This window comes from Polistes dominula, unplaced genomic scaffold (genome assembly GCF_049000335.1).
Source record: "Polistes dominula isolate Pdom_NZ unplaced genomic scaffold, Pdom_raw_medaka contig_216, whole genome shotgun sequence".
Taxonomy (NCBI): domain Eukaryota; kingdom Metazoa; phylum Arthropoda; class Insecta; order Hymenoptera; family Vespidae; genus Polistes; species Polistes dominula.
Window position 1 is genome coordinate 286,445 of NW_028301072.1, and position 20,075 is coordinate 306,519.

A 20,075-nucleotide genomic window follows, 5' to 3' on the forward strand; every position below is an offset into this window, starting at 1 on the left:
CGGTATGTTCCGCTTCTCTGTGTTCTGTTCAGCGATCCCATTCGTACGATAACTATCGTACGCGTACAATAATTTGAGGCCCTGTACGATCCAAAATTCGTGGTGTACGATCCATTTGGAATTTCGAAAACTTGATGACCTTTTTTTTTTTTTAGTCAATAAATTTTAGAAAGGTGCACCCCCACCACCACCACCACCCGTACCACCACCACCACCATCACGATCTCTTAGTGGACGACCGTTTTTATCGTTTTTATGATAGAGTTTTGAACTTGATGACTAAAAAAAAAAAAGTTGGAACTTGCACACTTTTTCCACATTTTGAAAATCTCGTCCGAGAAATTGTCGGATTTCAAATTTTCCCGGGGCGTACGATAATTTCACGCCCCTGTGTCGATCAGACGAACTAAAGTCTCTGGGATCGCTGGTTCTGTTCAGAAGTTTGATCGCCCGAGAACGTGCCAGACAATACCCCACACAATCCATACCACACGTTGCGCAATACGCAACAAGCACGAAGTGGAAAATTTTTTACGACACGTACGGACGACAAAGTGTTAATATGGCAAAGATTTTCAAGTATATCGAGCAAACACATTTTGTTGAAATAGTTTCTTTCCATTAGAAAATATTGATATCATAATTATTTATGTTTGCAGCATGAGAAGTATTCATGTGCCTGAAGAATGGGTTAAAGCTCCTGAATTTATACCATCGACTATCTCATCAGTTGCTGGTTCTTCTACGTCCAACAATGAAATGTTTAATGCTTCAGGAACATCAACTGTTACATTCCAACCTCTTCTATATGCTCAAGTTGAAAGTCCATCAGGTCAAGCTTTTGACCATACGTTGCAATCTCTTTGTCCATATGCCGAAAATACAGAGACTTATGAAACCAACTGCCCATATTTGCATGGAGATAGTGAATTGTATAATCTTGCAGCTCTTCATCCATGTAATGAAGTATTTCGGAAAAGGCATACAAATGTAAGTATTTATTTAGAAATTGTAACCAAATATATTAACATGGAATATTAATTTTTCTATAGGCGTGTATTAAACAACATGAAGTTGACATGGAATTATCATTTGATATTCAACGTAGCAAAGAGATGTCTTGCGGCATCTGTTTTGAAATAATAATGGAAAAATCATCAAGCCATCAAAGGTTTGGTATTTTGCCAAACTGTAATCATTGTTACTGTTTAACCTGCATTAAAAAATGGAGAAGAACTAAAGACTTTAAAAGGAAAATAAGAAAAGCTTGTCCAGAGTGCCGTGTCATTTCTGATTTTATATATCCTAGTATGTATTGGGTTGATGCAAAAGAAGAAAAAGAAAAATTGATAAAGGATTATAAAAATGCATTAACGTAAGAGAAATAAAAAAAATACATTTTATACTATTCTTTTCTTTACAAATATATAATAAAGGATTGCAAATACTTCAGAAAAGGTCTTGGGATATGTCCACGTGGTAATAAATGTTTGATGCTACACGCTTTACCAGATGGTACTAAAATAGACTTTAGTTCACCTCGTAATTCAGATAACGAAGTCCTGCATTCATCAAACCTGTTAAATAATGGTAAGTATAGTTTATTATTTAATATATTAACTAATTAACTGAGTTTAACGAGTATACTCGTCATGAAGAAGTAGCAAGATATTGTGTCATGACTAGTATACTCGTCATGAGTAAAACGTAGTTATTATTTGCTACTTACATTATAACTTTTTTTGATAAACAAAACATTTTCTCAAATTTATATAAGAGTAAGAAGAAATTTAATATTTGTAAATTAAATTTTTTTTTATTTTTAGGGTTTTTATTTGTATAATATTAAAATATACCGTATGTATCTGGCAAGTGATATTTCTGCTGATTGACATTCATATTTACTACTGAGACGGTTTCTATTGTTATTTATATACTATTTCCCGCAAGTCTTTATAAATTACTGTAAAAAATTTAGGTAAGAGAATCGTGGCAGGTCATCTCTCTCTCTCTCTCTCTCTCTTTCACAATGTTTTTATAATAATTATCCAAAAACATGTATTAATTGTAATATTTGCATAATTATAGAATTTATATTAATATTCATTGAAATAAAAATAATTTCAAATAGAAAAAATATGACACGTTCCCTAAAAAAAATATACAGTACTTGCGATTATATTTCCAATAAAAATAATATAACTTACTGTAGAAATATAAAAAAAACAGTAAACTAAGCTTCGCGATTAAGAGACGAATGCACAATATCAGGAGTAAGATATATTTGTGTGTAGGATTTATATATTATAATATTGTTACCATATATATCAAATCGCATCGGTACGATCTTAGGATTGGGATATTTGATTAAATGAATCACTTTCTAAATTGTATCAATTATAAAATAAAGACTTAACAATCATATAATAACAACCAATATACTCAACTGAACTTTTTATTATGACTAGCGACTGGCGACTACACATGACAACTTCAATTCCGCTTCTTTATTTCTATACACACGCGGTTTTCGAATTTCCCAAGAAATTCCGTCCGATCTGAGGCAATAAACAAAACATAAGTATCGATCCAGAGCCTTCCAGACTCACCCCGACTTTAGTCCAGTGAACATTGTTATCGCAAATAAATTAGCAAAATTTAAAACTAATGAAAATTTTTATAGCAGCATAGAATACTATGCCGCTCAAGTTTACTCGAGCGAGGTTAACTGAAAGGGTTAAACTAACATTGTAGTTTTTTCGAAACCACTCGTTTTTTCACTTACAGGGATCACTGTGAGTATTCCTTTGAGTTGGCCAAAAAGGGAGCGTATAGTGGGGTTGCGAGAGGTGGTGGTTGCTATCATTAGCGTTTCGATAGTCGCTTGGAGTTCTTCAATATTCGTAACGAATATCGATCTAGAATCCTAATCGATAGAATCAGACGCGCGCGATTTGAATACAGCTAGTTACCGTACGATCATTTCAGATCGTACAAATACTATAAGTGAAAAAACGAGTGGTTTCGAAAAAACTACAATGTTAGTTTAACCCTTTCAGTTAACCTCGCTCGAGTAAACTTGAGCGGCATAGTATTCTATGCTGCTATAAAAATTTTCATTAGTTTTAAATTTTGCTAATTTATTTGCGATAACAATGTTCAAAATTGAATTTTTTTACGTAAAAAAAAAATTTGATTTTTTTTGGATGGGGGTTAAAGTTTTTGTTTTTTGGTTTTAAGGGGTTAATAAAACTGTAAAAAAACAATTCAAACATGTATTATAAATTACTGTTTATTTTTCAAATATGATCCGTACTAGTTTTATTTACAATATTTCATAGATGTAACAATGTTAATATTTGAAATAACGTTAATTTAAAGCTAAACTAGATTATTTAGTTAATAAACTTTATCAAACAAAAATTAAATTTACAGGAGTATGTTTACTCAATCCTATCTTTGTATTTACATGTATTAGAAGGATCAACTGTAATCAAACTTCTTCGATGAATTCATTTACATTTGGTTTGTGTCGAAACACGGTCCTGCAAACACGGAAATTTAGTTATTACGTTCAATCTTGGTTGTAAATTTTATTTTTCTGTTAACAAATTCTTGTTCTACCAAGGAGGAAATATGTCAAGGCCAACAATAGAAGAAGCACATTACGTCAATATATGCTATATTTGTTCGATGAAGGAATAGACTGTTTCGAAGCAGTGAACAAAATTAACGATACTTACGGTGATGTTTTGACAATAAAGAAGTGTTATGCATGGTTTCACAAGTTTAGAAATGGAGATAGGAATCTTGAAGATGCCCCACAAATAAAAGAATATGATAAGTTGGAGTTATTGAAGAAGTTGACGGATTCAAATCCTCGTCAAACAGTTGAGGAATTATCATTGATGATGGACTGTTCAGTGAGAACAATTCAACGTAATCTTCATAGCATAGGAAGAGTGTGGAAGAAAGGAATATGGGTTCCTGAAGAATTGTTGGAGACGGTGCTCGATCAACGGCGTACCATCTGCGCGTATCTTTTGTCTTGGTATGAAGCCGATCCGTTTTTGCAACGATTGGTAATTGGAGATGAGAAGTGGGTGGTATGCGAAAATTCTGTACAAGGAAAACAATTGCTTTCTTCCGGAGAAGCATCTGTTCCAAAACCTAAACCATCACTAACAATACAGAAGATACTTGTTTGTGTGTGGTGGGATACTTTTGGAATCATACACTATGAATTGCTTGAGCCTGGTCAGACTGTTACAGCTACAACGTATTGCGAACAACTCGAACGAATGAAACAAGAGCTAATAAAAAAAGGATCTGTTTTGGTCAATGGAGAAAACAGGATCTTTCAACAAGATAACGCGGGGCGCAACGCTGCAGAAATAGTACAGAAAAAAATTACGGAGCTTGGATTGGAACTTTTACCTCATCCACCCTATTCATTAGATCTCTTGCCGTCCGATTTCCTTTTCAAAATATTAGAAACTAGTTTTAGAGGTCAAAACTTTAACAATGTTGGAGAAGTGAAAACCTGCTTGGAAAAGGTTTTCAATAAAGTAACCGCTTTTAAAAATACAATGGAACACCTGCCTGTTTTGTGGCGTATGGTGTTAGAAAAAAATGGAAATTATCTTTAAATATAATATTTATTTCGTAATCAAAGAAAAATTTTGATTACTTTTCGGTCCCCCTAATACATGCATATGCATATATAACTGCGTATTTATATCTTTCATTTCCATTTTCATATGTGGACAGCTTCAAGAACAGTATATAATGTTAACACTTTACCAGCCGCAGTCACGTACACGTGACATTTTTTACTCCAGCATTAATCTCGCCGGCGGCAGAGCGAATTTTGGAAGAAAAACCCGATTATAAGCCTGAAATTATTTTCAGTCACTCGTTCAAAAAGGAACTATCAGCTAAAAATCGTTCTTTGATCACTGTTGTTGACAAAATAGAAGAAAGGAGGAGAAAAGGGTAGGACAACGATCATATCGTAACAATAAGACGGCGAAAATGATTTGGCGCTTACCTCGACACTTGGGAATATCAGCTCTTCGCTACATTTCATATTCAAAGTCCAGCTTGAAACAAAATTACTCTATGAAATACAAAAGTATTTTCATAAATATCTACGAAGGAACGAAAAGATGAAAAAACTGCATTTACGACTCGTTCAAGCAGGACTTAATCGTTATTTTGTTTTAAAAGATCTAAATGTTTCTAACAGTTCTGTCAATATAAAAATAACGCCCAAATTCTGCAAGCTGATTAGTTAGTTTTCATTTTATTCGATTTCATGTGTAAAAACTAAAGCTTTATCTAGATTATTTTTCCAATCACATATATTTTATTAATTATGAATTTCTTTTTAATTTTATATTATTTCGACTCTTAAAAAAAGCTAAAAAATATAATAAAATAAATTACACATTTTTTTATTACGTATATAAAATATAAATTTTATGACTGCGAATTCTCATATTTAATAAATTATAAATTAAATTAAATAATATATTTATTTAATTAAAATAAAAGGCATAATTTTTGTTGGTTATATTATATGATTTATCGTTAATTGTCAACGTTATTTTTCTTTTTTGTTTTGTTTTCTTTTTGTAATTTTGAAATTGTATATTTGTAGTTGCTAATGTCAAAATATATTCTACTGATAAGGATAGAAATAAATAAGAAACATATATAGATATGTATGTATAATGCATTTTTACTTTTGTAACTAAAAGAAATTAACAATGTTCAATCTGTAATAAGATACGAATTCTCTTGTTATTTAAATTTATTAGCAGCCTTTTATTAATAAAGAATATAAAAATACATTAACGTCTATAATGAAAAATTTGCAAAAATAAATAAAAAGTATGAAATTAAAAGTAATATGAATTATTTGCACTTTTTACGATATTAATGCATTTATATTGATGTGATAATTATATTTTACCTTTAAATCCTGTAATCTGAATATAATATATTTGAACAAAAATATCCTATTTCTTGTATTTATATTTGATCTAAACATAAAGAACAGTTTGAGTATAAATAAACTAAATTATATAAACAATATCTATTTGTATTTCAAATATTTGAATTAAACAGTTACCTTCAATCATTTATGATGAAATAAATTTAATTCCCACAATTGTTCTTATATATTAGTATATAAACATTACAGGTAACCCTTTGCCAGACACCCTTAATGTTCATGAAATTATATTTCTACTTACGTTATAGTATAAAAGCTGATTTTTATACATAATACTTGGGTAATAATTAGATGATGTTTCCTTATTAATCAGACATTTTTGATAGTTGCAACTCCTTGCCAGACAAGCATGTTTGTTAGCTGTAGGATTTGTTTTTTTTACTGCGCATGTATTGTTTAGTACTTATGTTAGTACATGTTTACATCAGCTAAAATAATCTTATATACTATCTTCAAGTATTATTAATTTAATATTCATTATTTATTAACATCATAAAATATTTCGAATATATACAGTCTATAAAGTATATTTATAATATTGTTAGTATATGATACGTACATTATATGTTTCCAATATGTTTATGTGATTTTTTAAATGAAAGTGATTTTGTATTAAAAAACAAGTCATGGGTGATACATTAATTTGTGTTATTTGTAACAAAAGTAGTGGCAAAATAATATTATTTTCTGACGAGACATTGAAAAAATGTGAATTAATTTTAAAATTGCGAAAAAAACATAACCTTAAATATAATGACATCATTCTTCCACGTGAATATACGGAGAGTGGTTATCACAGGGAATGTTACAAATCATTCACAGGACTAATGAAAAAATATTTTACCCCAGAACCTAAAAATTCTAAAAAGACTGTTGAAACAGAGCAAGAAAAAGAAACATCTAAAGACGTAAATACATCAACAGACGATTCAATACCAGGTTCATCGCATTTGTCTGAGTTAACTGTATCACACCTACCTTCAGCTTCTCAATCAACAGAACCTCAACCTTCCCAGGCAGCTGTGGACATTCGTGGACTTGAAGAAGTGAGTGAAAATGCTAATGCAACCACAGAAGTAAATAGTTGGATTCAAAGTGATACCAGTGTTGACATGAGTAACAATGTTTGTTTATTTTGCAATAAAAAAAGAGACAAGTGAGATCAAAAATGCTTCCACTCCATGAAGGTGATAAAAACCAATTTCAGTCTCGTATAATGTCTAGCATCGAAAATCAAGAAGAGTATAATGAGTTGTTAAGTAGATTGGAAAGTATTGCAAGTCCAAAAATATACTATCACACTGAATGTAGGGTTCAGTTTAATAATAAAATATCTTCATCGGCGAAAATATCTGTTAAAAGTGATTGGCATCATCATCGAGAGTACCACCAAGAAGCCTTCAATGAAATTAGTAGCATCATAGAAGAAGATATTATCAACAACGGCCACTGTCATTTATTGATTTATTTACATGAATTATATATTGATTCATTGGAGAGAATTTATGCAGAGAATTCCATTGAAATGGATGCTACTTTTACTGTACACCACCTAGAAAAAAAAATTGATAAGAAGTTTTCCAAAGATGTTAAATTCTTTACAATCCGGAATACAAAAATAATAGCACCCAATTATATGAAGAGGATTGACGAAACAGTATTGGACAACTTAAAATCTGAAAATATTTTACAAAAAGCGGCATTAATCTTACGAAAAACTATTTTGACAATGGACAAGAAAAAATTACCATCTAAAAATCTTTCAGCACAGCATTTAATTGCAGGTGAAGCTTCTATACCGCAAGAATTATTTGATTTTTATTCTACTCTCATAGGTGGTTCTAGACAGAAACGAAAAAGTAACTTAAAATATGTTCGTCAAGTACGGTCTCACTGTCAAGATATTATTTATGGAATCCATAATGGTCAAGTCAAGAAGTCTAAGTCATCGTCACAAGTCTAAGTCTCATATCATGCTGGGTATGACTCTGAAGAGTTTAACGAGTAGCAGAATAATTATAGATATAGTCAACGGATATGGTCAAACCATTATACATTATTTTTTAATACTTTCAATCCCATTAACTTTTTCACATTTTTATAGAAACTGACGAAGAAGACCACGATATCGAATGGAGTAACAGTGACGAAGAAAATGATAACATTGATTGATGATAATAAATAAAATAATATTGTCTTTTATACACTATAATAATAATCTGTAATGTCATCAATCTATTTTTTTATACTTTATAATAACTTGTAATGTCATTAATCTATTTTTAATTAATTTTTTGAGTATTATTTTATTTGGTTTTTTTTATAATATATATTTTATAATATATATATTTAGAGACTACGAGATTCAGTCTCCTTATAGAGAGTCTCCGGTACGCGAGGAGAGAGTAGAAGCCGTAAAGATTGCTCGGTCAAATATAGTTTATTGCAGTTTAGTACAAATAAGATGGTTGCGTATGTAATCTCGAAGAACGTCGTAGACTGACTGATTCTTCGGGCCAGTGCTGTCAGATCGTGGGTAAATCTTACCCTCTCCCTGTGCCACTGTAGGATTGCACACAATGAAAGTTACACATGTCCGTGTGTTCGGGATGTCGAAAGAAGTCGAGTGTAACCGAAGTAGTAACGAGTGTGTAACGAGTCGCTTTCATAGTGTACCACTCCGGCGTGCCCGCCAACTTCGGAAGCTGTTCCGATAAAGTGAGACAGATAATGTCACCTTCTCTATCCACCGAGCTTCCAACTCAGTTCTGCGCACCCTTTGTGCGCATATGGGAAATAATAATAATTATTAATAATAATTAGTTGTTGAAAATAAAATATTGATAAATTAAAATCACAAATTTTTAATAATTTAGGATTATTTTTCTGAATTATAATAATGAATAATACTGTAAACACAATTTTAATCACAAAATTATTCTCCAGTTTATGTCCCCACTACTGATATTTTAGAGAAATTTCAAGCATGCGCAGATTCGACAAAGTGTTTAGGAAGAGAGAGAAAATAAATATTGTCGGCACCGTAATGTTGGGACATTCTTTCCCGTATCAACTGCCCATATAGGAGTATTACATATATGAGGATCCCTAACAAGAAATAGAGATCCTATAAGAGGGATGCGCCATGTACATTGCTGGGGGACCGGAACTCGATTTTGCGCGCGAATGATTCAAACATTGAAATAATTATGAAATAATGAATTGCATCAAATACAGAAAAAAAATGAACTATATTTAATGATAATTAAAAATTTATATTAAAATAGAATAAGTTACACGAAAAAATTATTATAAATTCAAGCGGTCCCCCAAAATTTTCAGCCAATAGCAACCCCAGCAATATGTATGGCGCGTCCCTCCTACAGGATCCCCATATATGTAATACTTCTATATGGACAGTTTCTATAAGTGGAAGCTGTTCCGACTAAGAAAGACAGAAGAATAACACTTTCTCTGTCCTCTGAGGTTCCAGCTCGGTTCTGCGCATTCTTTTGTGCGCAAAGGGGAAAGCAGCGGGTTATTCAAAACAGGAATGTTATTATAAAATTTTTTTTTAATTCAATGCAAATTTATTTTCAAATACAAGATAATACTGAACAATTATTTTTTTACTGTTTAGGAGAATTTAAAAGAATAATTTTATTAAAAAGAAGAAGTATTTTTGAAATTAAAAAAAAAATAAACCTCACTCAAACTATTTTTGTTTCTTGGAAATGCTTGTAAAAAATTTTAAATTATATCTTAAGTACTTGGACGTGAAAATATTAGTGAAATATAATAATAAAATAAAAAAATGTAACTAATCGTTTAACTGATACAAGTTTATTTTACACAAAAATTAGCGTGCAGTTTGTTAATTTCTTATTGGTTATAAAATAAAATGAGACTATTATATTTTTGCCGAACATAATTATCTTTAACTGATAATTTTTTGGCTTCATAAAAAAATCTTGTGTTTAAATATACTTCAATAATCCATTTACATAACTGATAACGATGATTATCAGAAAAATTTTGAAGTAAAACATAATCGTTCATTTCTTTATTATCAAACATTAGTCCTATTTTTCGACATATTTCATTTGTAACAATAGTTTTTATATTTTTGTTCAGTAATTCATGAGAACGTTGTCTAATTATTTTTTCTGAAGTCTTACAAATACTAATAACATCTTTCGATGGTATTTTAAATGGTCCTCTATTTTTGATAAGAGATAAAAGAGGCATAGATTCACTTGATTCATCCGAAATTAATTGATTTTAGCAAACAGGACAGAATATTATTTTAGAGACTCTGTGTGAAACATAACCCGCTATATATAGAACAATATTTTCAACAAATGGAGATAAATCCCAGCAATAACGAATATAATCGTGATCCGAAATATCGGGATTTTCAGTGTTTTGAAGCAAATCTGCATGTCCAATTTGGTCGTAACAATTTCTTGTGTTTGATGATACGTGTAAAATGTCTACATTGTCAATGTTGTATCGAAACTGTGGTTTTCAAGGAGAAAGTAATAGGATTATTTAAATTTGCCATTTTACGTGTTTCCGTATAGGAAAAACAGTGAAAATTTCCACGCAGGGCCAGAAGGAAAAAATCCGAGTTCATGACCATATGCAACATATTCAATTTTATTTTCTTTAATTCATGAATACGTTAGTCTATAAAAAAATATAATTTTAAAAATAATACTGCAAGTAAGTTTGAAACTTTGTACAAATGTATTCTACTCTATTGCGTCGCGACGAGAATCGGACGTCACAACAGAAGCGTTTCAAAACGACCGCGCGTTTCTTCGGGTGGGTTCGTGACCAGTTCATCGATTATGCCGGTGTGAATACGAAGGTGGCACCCTCCTTCTTGTTACGGCCGCCGCATTAAGCATATATATCTTCAACGCAGTTCCTGTTCGGTCGTGCTAAATGTTAACTTGCATTTCACCTTACACATATTTTGCCTTTTTCTATGTAGTTCTCTGAATGGCTGCATAAGCAAACTTATTAAGTACAAACGCTTGTGTTTAGTTTTTCCACCCATGGCGCCTTCCCAACAAATATAAATAAAAAGTTACTAGCCTAGTAACTTAACCGTGTATGGGGAGGTGTAACAATAATAATAAGCCTTTTTAGGCTTCCATTTCTTCCTTCCTCAATGTTTTGAGGAAAGATTCTTTTTTCTGTGCCACCCGATTCTTTTTTTCGGACAGCGTTACTTTTGCACGGTTCCACCTCCTCTTTACAGGTTCTTTCTTCCTTAATATTGGAACGTGTTCCGGATTAGCTCGTATCTCTTCGTGTGCTTTTTTATACATATCCTCAATCTGTTTAAGAAATTATTGTTTATTAGTGCAAAAATAAGATGTATTATTAAATTTGTAACAGATAAAAATTGTTAACATAGATTATGTTTTTAAATGCTTTTAAAAATACATTCAAACATTTTTAACCAATGTTTTTTTTTTCTATTGTCCAACGGCGACACTACATAGCTTAAAATATCTAGTAGTAATTATAGTTGGACGAAAAAGTATCTAAAAAGTAATAATAATTATTATTTACTTACACCATCAGCACTAATTCCATTTTTAATATATTGCGAAAACTGTTTTTTGTAAGTTTCATCATCTTCTTTCAAAATTTTCATATAATTAGCAACATGATTACCAACTATATGTCTTCTATGTACATCGGCTTTGAAAGTTTTTGATTCACTATCGTAACCGGGGAATCTTTTCGTACTGTACAATAAAAATAAAATAACGATTAACAATAAGTTTTAATGCATAAAAAGCTAAGATATAATTGAAAATAGTCAGAGACACTTTATAATCTTTTATGTTGTTGTAAAACTTATAAATTGCCATTGTAAAACACAATATCAAAAATAAGCTTTACTTTGACTCAGATGACGCGCACGTGTCAAAAAATCATCACAAACATATAATTATATGTATAACGGTTAACTAATGTAAATTTTAATTAATTTACTATCATTTACCTATGAGGAATATTAAGACCTCCATCTACGGCACCCTTCATTGCTCCAAATACTCTTGCACCAGTAGTGGTACGCATCAAACCTGTATCTAGGTAACATCTAAATGCCCCAGGTCCCTTATCTAATTCTTCGACATTGTATTCATCTCCTGTTACCTCTGTAGTGCCTGTATATAATTCATCCAGGCCTAACTTTTTAAGGAGCTGTATATAAAGAAAATAAATATATTTAATCAACAAGACAACATATTGAATTGTATTACATAATAAAATAATCAATTTATGTATCAGAATATAAATAGGGAACAAAATGTTTCTTCATTTTTATATCAAAGCGAGCTGAGTGGTTCATCATATGAATTTGTATAATATATACAAAAAAGAATTTGAGTAATAATATTTATTTACCCTTCTTGCTACTAATAGCCCTGTGCAGTAGGCTGATGCGTAGTTGGTGAGTCCAACTTTAATTCCGTATCTTGGAAGTTCATGACTGTATGCAGCACATACAATCTTATCTCCTTCAATTCTTGAATATGCAATCTATAAGAGATGCAGTTTTATGTTAATACTACATGTAAATTTTAAACATTGTCCAAATATACTATATTTTATTAAGCTTACTTGGCATGTGATATCCTTATTCGATAAACGAACAATTAATCTGTATTTTGGAGTATTGTATTTATTTTTGTCTTGAATTGTCAATCGCTTACGCGCATAATAATCTGTTTTGCCTTCACGACGCCTCTTGAATTTTACTTGATAACGCTTAAAGTATTGTTTGTTTTTGACTATTTTTACAAAACCCTATAAAAAAAATTGTAATTATTAAATTAATTTTTCAGAAACACACATGTGTTAAACGATAAACAAGTATGGTTAAGTTTATGTAAGATAAATTAATAACCCCAATAAAGTTTTATTAAATACAATTTAAAATTTAAAAATTTTAATCTACAAAATAAAATGTTGCGTATAGAGATTGATATTTTCAAATAATATTTTGTTTAACAATTATAAGTAAAATATTTCCATATGTTTAAAACAATATGAATATAAATCTAACACGTTTCTTATGGCCAGTAAAACTAACCCTATTCGATAATCATATAATCAATCATTATAAGAAGCATCCTTTGAGTTTTTATTTCAAAAATAATTTATTTACAAACTAAGAAACTGTAATTTTTGATTTTACTAATATTAATGATTATTTCCACTTACCATTTTTTATTACTTTTACAAATAAATAGCCGTCCCGAAGAGACCACGTTCTATCCAAGTGTCGGAACCACGGACAGTGATCCAAGAGACTTTAGTTCGTCTGATTGACACTGGGGTTGTACTCAGTGCTGTCAGATCGTGGGTAAATCTTACCCTCTCCCTGTGCCACTGTAGGATTGCACACAATGAAAGTTACACATGTCCGTGTGTTCGGGATGTCGAAAGAAGTCGAGTGTAACCGAAGTAGTAACGAGTGTGTAACGAGTCGCTTTCATAGTGTACCACTCCGGCGTGCCCGCCAACTTCGGAAGCTGTTCCGATAAAGTGAGACAGATAATGTCACCTTCTCTATCCACCGAGCTTCCAACTCAGTTCTGCGCACCCTTTGTGCGCATATGGGAAATAATAATAATTATTAATAATAATTAGTTGTTGAAAATAAAATATTGATAAATTAAAATCACAAATTTTTAAAAATTTAGGATTATTTTTCTGAATTATAATAATGAATAATACTGTAAACACAATTTTAACCACAAAATTATTCTCCAGTTTATGTCCCCACTACTGATATTTTAGAGAAATTTCAAGCATGCGCAGATTCGACAAAGTGTTTAGGAAGAGAGAGAAAATAAATATTGTCGGCACCGTAATGTTGGGACATTCTTTCCCGTATCAACTGCCCATATAGGAGTATTACATATATGAGGATCCCTAACAAGAAATAGAGATCCTATAAGAGGGATGCGCCATGTACATTGCTGGGGGACCGGAACTCGATTTTGCGCGCGAATGATTCAAACATTGAAATAATTATGAAATAATGAATTGCATCAAATACAGAAAAAAAATGAACTATATTTAATGATAATTAAAAATTTATATTAAAATAGAATAAGTTACACGAAAAAATTATTATAAATTCAAGCGGTCCCCCAAAATTTTCAGCCAATAGCAACCCCAGCAATATGTATGGCGCGTCCCTCTTATAGGATCTCTATTTCTTGTTAGGGATCCTCATATATGTAATACTCCTATATGGGCAGTTGATACGGGAAAGAATGTCCCAACATTACGGTGCCGACAATATTTATTTTCTCTCTCTTCCTAAACACTTTGTCGAATCTGCGCATGCTTGAAATTTCTCTAAAATATCAGTAGTGGGGACATAAACTGGAGAATAATTTTGTGATTAAAATTGTGTTTACAGTATTATTCATTATTATAATTCAGAAAAATAATCCTAAATTATTAAAAATTTGTGATTTTAATTTATCAATATTTTATTTTCAACAACTAATTATTATTAATAATTATTATTATTTCCCATATGCGCACAAAGGGTGCGCAGAACTGAGTTGGAAGCTCGGTGGATAGAGAAGGTGACATTATCTGTCTCACTTTATCGGAACAGCTTCCGAAGTTGGCGGGCACGCCGGAGTGGTACACTATGAAAGCGACTCGTTACACACTCGTTACTACTTCGGTTACACTCGACTTCTTTCGACATCCCGAACACACGGACATGTGTAACTTTCATTGTGTGCAATCCTACAGTGGCACAGGGAGAGGGTAAGATTTACCCACGATCTGACAGCACTGAGTACAACCCCAGTGTCAATCAGACGAACTAAAGTCTCTTGGATCACTGTCCGTGGTTCCGACACTTGGATAGAACGTGGTCTCTTCGGGACGGCTATTTATTTGTAAAAGTAATAAAAAATGGTAAGTGGAAATAATCATTAATATTAGTAAAATCAAAAATTACAGTTTCTTAGTTTGTAAATAAATTATTTTTGAAATAAAAACTCAAAGGATGCTTCTTATAATGATTGATTATATGATTATCGAATAGGGTTAGTTTTACTGGCCATAAGAAACGTGTTAGATTTATATTCATATTGTTTTAAACATATGGAAATATTTTACTTATAATTGTTAAACAAAATATTATTTGAAAATATCAATCTCTATACGCAACATTTTATTTTGTAGATTAAAATTTTTAAATTTTAAATTGTATTTAATAAAACTTTATTGGGGTTATTAATTTATCTTACATAAACTTAACCATACTTGTTTATCGTTTAACACATGTGTGTTTCTGAAAAATTAATTTAATAATTACAATTTTTTTTATAGGGTTTTGTAAAAATAGTCAAAAACAAACAATACTTTAAGCGTTATCAAGTAAAATTCAAGAGGCGTCGTGAAGGCAAAACAGATTATTATGCGCGTAAGCGATTGACAATTCAAGACAAAAATAAATACAATACTCCAAAATACAGATTAATTGTTCGTTTATCGAATAAGGATATCACATGCCAAGTAAGCTTAATAAAATATAGTATATTTGGACAATGTTTAAAATTTACATGTAGTATTAACATAAAACTGCATCTCTTATAGATTGCATATTCAAGAATTGAAGGAGATAAGATTGTATGTGCTGCATACAGTCATGAACTTCCAAGATACGGAATTAAAGTTGGACTCACCAACTACGCATCAGCCTACTGCACAGGGCTATTAGTAGCAAGAAGGGTAAATAAATATTATTACTCAAATTCTTTTTTGTATATATTATACAAATTCATATGATGAACCACTCAGCTCGCTTTGATATAAAAATGAAGAAACATTTTGTTCCCTATTTATATTCTGATACATAAATTGATTATTTTATTATGTAATACAATTCAATATGTTGTCTTGTTGATTAAATATATTTATTTTCTTTATATACAGCTCCTTAAAAAGTTAGGCCTGGATGAATTATATACAGGCACTACAGAGGTAACAGGAGATGAATACAATGTCGAAGAATTAGATAAGGGACCTGGGGCATTTAGATGTTACCTAGATACAGGTTTGATGCGTACCACTACTGGTGCAAGAGTATTTGGAGCAATGAAGGGTGCCGTAGATGGAGGTCTTAATATTCCTCATAGGTAAATGATAGTAAATTAATTAAAATTTACATTAGTTAACCGTTATACATATAATTATATGTTTGTGATGATTTTTTGACACGTGCGCGTCATCTGAGTCAAAGTAAAGCTTATTTTTGATATTGTGTTTTACAATGGCAATTTATAAGTTTTACAACAACATAAAAGATTATAAAGTGTCTCTGACTATTTTCAATTATATCTTAGCTTTTTATGCATTAAAACTTATTGTTAATCGTTATTTTATTTTTATTGTACAGTACGAAAAGATTCCCCGGTTACGATAGTGAATCAAAAACTTTCAAAGCCGATGTACATAGAAGACATATAGTTGGTAATCATGTTGCTAATTATATGAAAATTTTGAAAGAAGATGATGAAACTTACAAAAAACAGTTTTCGCAATATATTAAAAATGGAATTAGTGCTGATGGTGTAAGTAAATAATAATTATTATTACTTTTTAGATACTTTTTCGTCCAACTATAATTACTACTAGATATTTTAAGCTATGTAGTGTCGCCGTTGGACAATAGAAAAAAAAACATTGGTTAAAAATGTTTGAATGTATTTTTAAAAGCATTTAAAAACATAATCTATGTTAACAATTTTTATCTGTTACAAATTTAATAATACATCTTATTTTTGCACTAATAAACAATAATTTCTTAAACAGATTGAGGATATGTATAAAAAAGCACACGAAGAGATACGAGCTAATCCGGAACACGTTCCAATATTAAGGAAGAAAGAACCTGTAAAGAGGAGGTGGAACCGTGCAAAAGTAACGCTGTCCGAAAAAAAGAATCGGGTGGCACAGAAAAAAGAATCTTTCCTCAAAACATTGAGGAAGGAAGAAATGGAAGCCTAAAAGGCTTATTATTATTGTTACACCTCCCCATACACGGTTAAGTTACTAGGCTAGTAACTTTTTATTTATATTTGTTGGGAAGGCGCCATGGGTGGAAAAACTAAACACAAGCGTTTGTACTTAATAAGTTTGCTTATGCAGCCATTCAGAGAACTACATAGAAAAAGGCAAAATATGTGTAAGGTGAAATGCAAGTTAACATTTAGCACGACCGAACAGGAACTGCGTTGAAGATATATATGCTTAATGCGGCGGCCGTAACAAGAAGGAGGGTGCCACCTTCGTATTCACACCGGCATAATCGATGAACTGGTCACGAACCCACCCGAAGAAACGCGCGGTCGTTTTGAAACGCTTCTGTTGTGACGTCCGATTCTCGTCGCGACGCAATAGAGTAGAATACATTTGTACAAAGTTTCAAACTTACTTGCAGTATTATTTTTAAAATTATATTTTTTTATAGACTAACGTATTCATGAATTAAAGAAAATAAAATTGAATATGTTGCATATGGTCATGAACTCGGATTTTTTCCTTCTGGCCCTGCGTGGAAATTTTCACTGTTTTTCCTATACGGAAACACGTAAAATGGCAAATTTAAATAATCCTATTACTTTCTCCTTGAAAACCACAGTTTCGATACAACATTGACAATGTAGACATTTTACACGTATCATCAAACACAAGAAATTGTTACGACCAAATTGGACATGCAGATTTGCTTCAAAACACTGAAAATCCCGATATTTCGGATCACGATTATATTCGTTATTGCTGGGATTTATCTCCATTTGTTGAAAATATTGTTCTATATATAGCGGGTTATGTTTCACACAGAGTCTCTAAAATAATATTCTGTCCTGTTTGCTAAAATCAATTAATTTCGGATGAATCAAGTGAATCTATGCCTCTTTTATCTCTTATCAAAAATAGAGGACCATTTAAAATACCATCGAAAGATGTTATTAGTATTTGTAAGACTTCAGAAAAAATAATTAGACAACGTTCTCATGAATTACTGAACAAAAATATAAAAACTATTGTTACAAATGAAATATGTCGAAAAATAGGACTAATGTTTGATAATAAAGAAATGAACGATTATGTTTTACTTCAAAATTTTTCTGATAATCATCGTTATCAGTTATGTAAATGGATTATTGAAGTATATTTAAACACAAGATTTTTTTATGAAGCCAAAAAATTATCAGTTAAAGATAATTATGTTCGGCAAAAATATAATAGTCTCATTTTATTTTATAACCAATAAGAAATTAACAAACTGCACGCTAATTTTTGTGTAAAATAAACTTGTATCAGTTAAACGATTAGTTACATTTTTTTATTTTATTATTATATTTCACTAATATTTTCACGTCCAAGTACTTAAGATATAATTTAAAATTTTTTACAAGCATTTCCAAGAAACAAAAATAGTTTGAGTGAGGTTTATTTTTTTTTTAATTTCAAAAATACTTCTTCTTTTTAATAAAATTATTCTTTTAAATTCTCCTAAACAGTAAAAAAATAATTGTTCAGTATTATCTTGTATTTGAAAATAAATTTGCATTGAATTAAAAAAAAATTTTATAATAACATTCCTGTTTTGAATAACCCGCTGCTTTCCCCTTTGCGCACAAAAGAATGCGCAGAACCGAGCTGGAACCTCAGAGGACAGAGAAAGTGTTATTCTTCTGTCTTTCTTAGTCGGAACAGCTTCCACTTATAGAAACTGTCCATATAGAAGTATTACATATATGGGGATCCTGTAGGAGGGACGCGCCATACATATTGCTGGGGTTGCTATTGGCTGAAAATTTTGGGGGACCGCTTGAATTTATAATAATTTTTTCGTGTAACTTATTCTATTTTAATATAAATTTTTAATTATCATTAAATATAGTTCATTTTTTTTCTGTATTTGATGCAATTCATTATTTCATAATTATTTCAATGTTTGAATCATTCGCGCGCAAAATCGAGTTCCGGTCCCCCAGCAATGTACATGGCGCATCCCTCTTATAGGATCTCTATTTCTTGTTAGGGATCCTCATATATGTAATACTCCTATATGGGCAGTTGATACGGGAAAGAATGTCCCAACATTACGGTGCCGACAATATTTATTTTCTCTCTCTTCCTAAACACTTTGTCGAATCTGCGCATGCTTGAAATTTCTCTAAAATATCAGTAGTGGGGACATAAACTGGAGAATAATTTTGTGATTAAAATTGTGTTTACAGTATTATTCATTATTATAATTCAGAAAAATAATCCTAAATTATTAAAAATTTGTGATTTTAATTTATCAATATTTTATTTTCAACAACTAATTATTATTAATAATTATTATTATTTTCCATATGCGCACAAAGGGTGCGCAGAACTGAGTTGGAAGCTCGGTGGATAGAGAAGGTGACATTATCTGTCTCACTTTATCGGAACAGCTTCCGAAGTTGGCGGGCACGCCGGAGTGGTACACTATGAAAGCGACTCGTTACACACTCGTTACTACTTCGGTTACACTCGACTTCTTTCGACATCCCGAACACACGGACATGTGTAACTTTCATTGTGTGCAATCCTACAGTGGCACAGGGAGAGGGTAAGATTTACCCACGATCTGACAGCACTGCTTCGGGCGCCTTCGTCTCGGCTCGGCGCGAGACGGCTGAGCGCGCGCCACTAGGGATCCTATAGGGAGGGATGCGCCATGTACATTGCTGGGGGACCGGAACTCGATTTTGCGAGCGAATGATTCAAACATTGAAATAATTATGAAATAATGAATTGCATCAAATACAGAAAAAAAATGAACTATATTTAATGATAATTAAAAATTTATATTAAAATAGAATAGGTTACACGGAAAAATTATTATAAATTCAAGCGGTCCCCCAAAATTTTCAGCCAATGGCACATGAGCTGAATATGAATGGCGCATCCCTCCTACAGGATCCCCACCAAATATATATATTTTTTA

The 20,075-nt window shown here is 31.4% G+C and overlaps 5 protein-coding genes across 6 annotated transcripts; 4 read left to right on the forward strand and 1 right to left on the reverse strand.

The window, feature by feature from the left end:
* Positions 1-211: 211 nt before the first annotated feature.
* On the forward strand, positions 212-2,597 carry LOC149031320 (putative E3 ubiquitin-protein ligase makorin-1). 2 transcript variants are annotated; one of them, XR_016177843.1, is made up of 3 exons: positions 212-990; positions 1,053-1,590; positions 1,827-2,597. XR_016177843.1 is itself a non-coding variant. In XM_089176294.1 (3 exons), exons 1-3 carry the CDS (start codon positions 661-663, stop codon positions 1,626-1,628), a joined length of 828 nt encoding a protein of 275 aa, XP_089032420.1. In that variant the 5' UTR covers positions 212-660; the 3' UTR covers positions 1,629-1,672. The 2 variants fall into 2 exon arrangements, 1 of the variants encoding a protein (XP_089032420.1); XM_089176294.1 differs by lacking the exon at positions 1,827-2,597 and having other exon boundaries at positions 1,053-1,375; positions 1,454-1,672.
* A 3,371-nt stretch (positions 2,598-5,968) lies between these two features.
* On the forward strand, positions 5,969-10,001 carry LOC149031321 (uncharacterized). The gene has a single exon (XM_089176338.1). The coding sequence runs from the start codon at positions 6,646-6,648 to the stop codon at positions 7,177-7,179; it is 534 nt and encodes a 177-aa protein (XP_089032464.1). The 5' UTR covers positions 5,969-6,645; the 3' UTR covers positions 7,180-10,001.
* Positions 7,188-10,360, forward strand: LOC149031322 (uncharacterized). Its single transcript, XM_089176329.1, has 2 exons — positions 7,188-7,999; positions 8,124-10,360. Exon 1 carries the CDS (start codon positions 7,188-7,190, stop codon positions 7,980-7,982), a length of 795 nt encoding a protein of 264 aa, XP_089032455.1. The 3' UTR covers positions 7,983-7,999; positions 8,124-10,360.
* Positions 10,361-10,662: 302 nt separating this feature from the next.
* LOC107065868 (large ribosomal subunit protein uL18-like) lies at positions 10,663-13,631 on the reverse strand. Its single transcript, XM_089176324.1, has 6 exons — positions 13,271-13,631; positions 12,668-12,853; positions 12,452-12,586; positions 12,045-12,247; positions 11,610-11,784; positions 10,663-11,367 (listed from the first exon to the last, which is right to left on the reverse strand). Exons 1-6 carry the CDS (start codon positions 13,271-13,273, stop codon positions 11,173-11,175), a joined length of 897 nt encoding a protein of 298 aa, XP_089032450.1. The 5' UTR covers positions 13,274-13,631; the 3' UTR covers positions 10,663-11,172.
* An 878-nt stretch (positions 13,632-14,509) lies between these two features.
* Positions 14,510-17,613, forward strand: LOC149031323 (large ribosomal subunit protein uL18-like). Its single transcript, XM_089176325.1, has 6 exons — positions 14,510-14,995; positions 15,413-15,598; positions 15,680-15,814; positions 16,019-16,221; positions 16,482-16,656; positions 16,898-17,613. The coding sequence occupies exons 1-6, from the start codon at positions 14,993-14,995 to the stop codon at positions 17,090-17,092; spliced, it is 897 nt and encodes a 298-aa protein (XP_089032451.1). The 5' UTR covers positions 14,510-14,992; the 3' UTR covers positions 17,093-17,613.
* Positions 17,614-20,075: the final 2,462 nt, after the last annotated feature.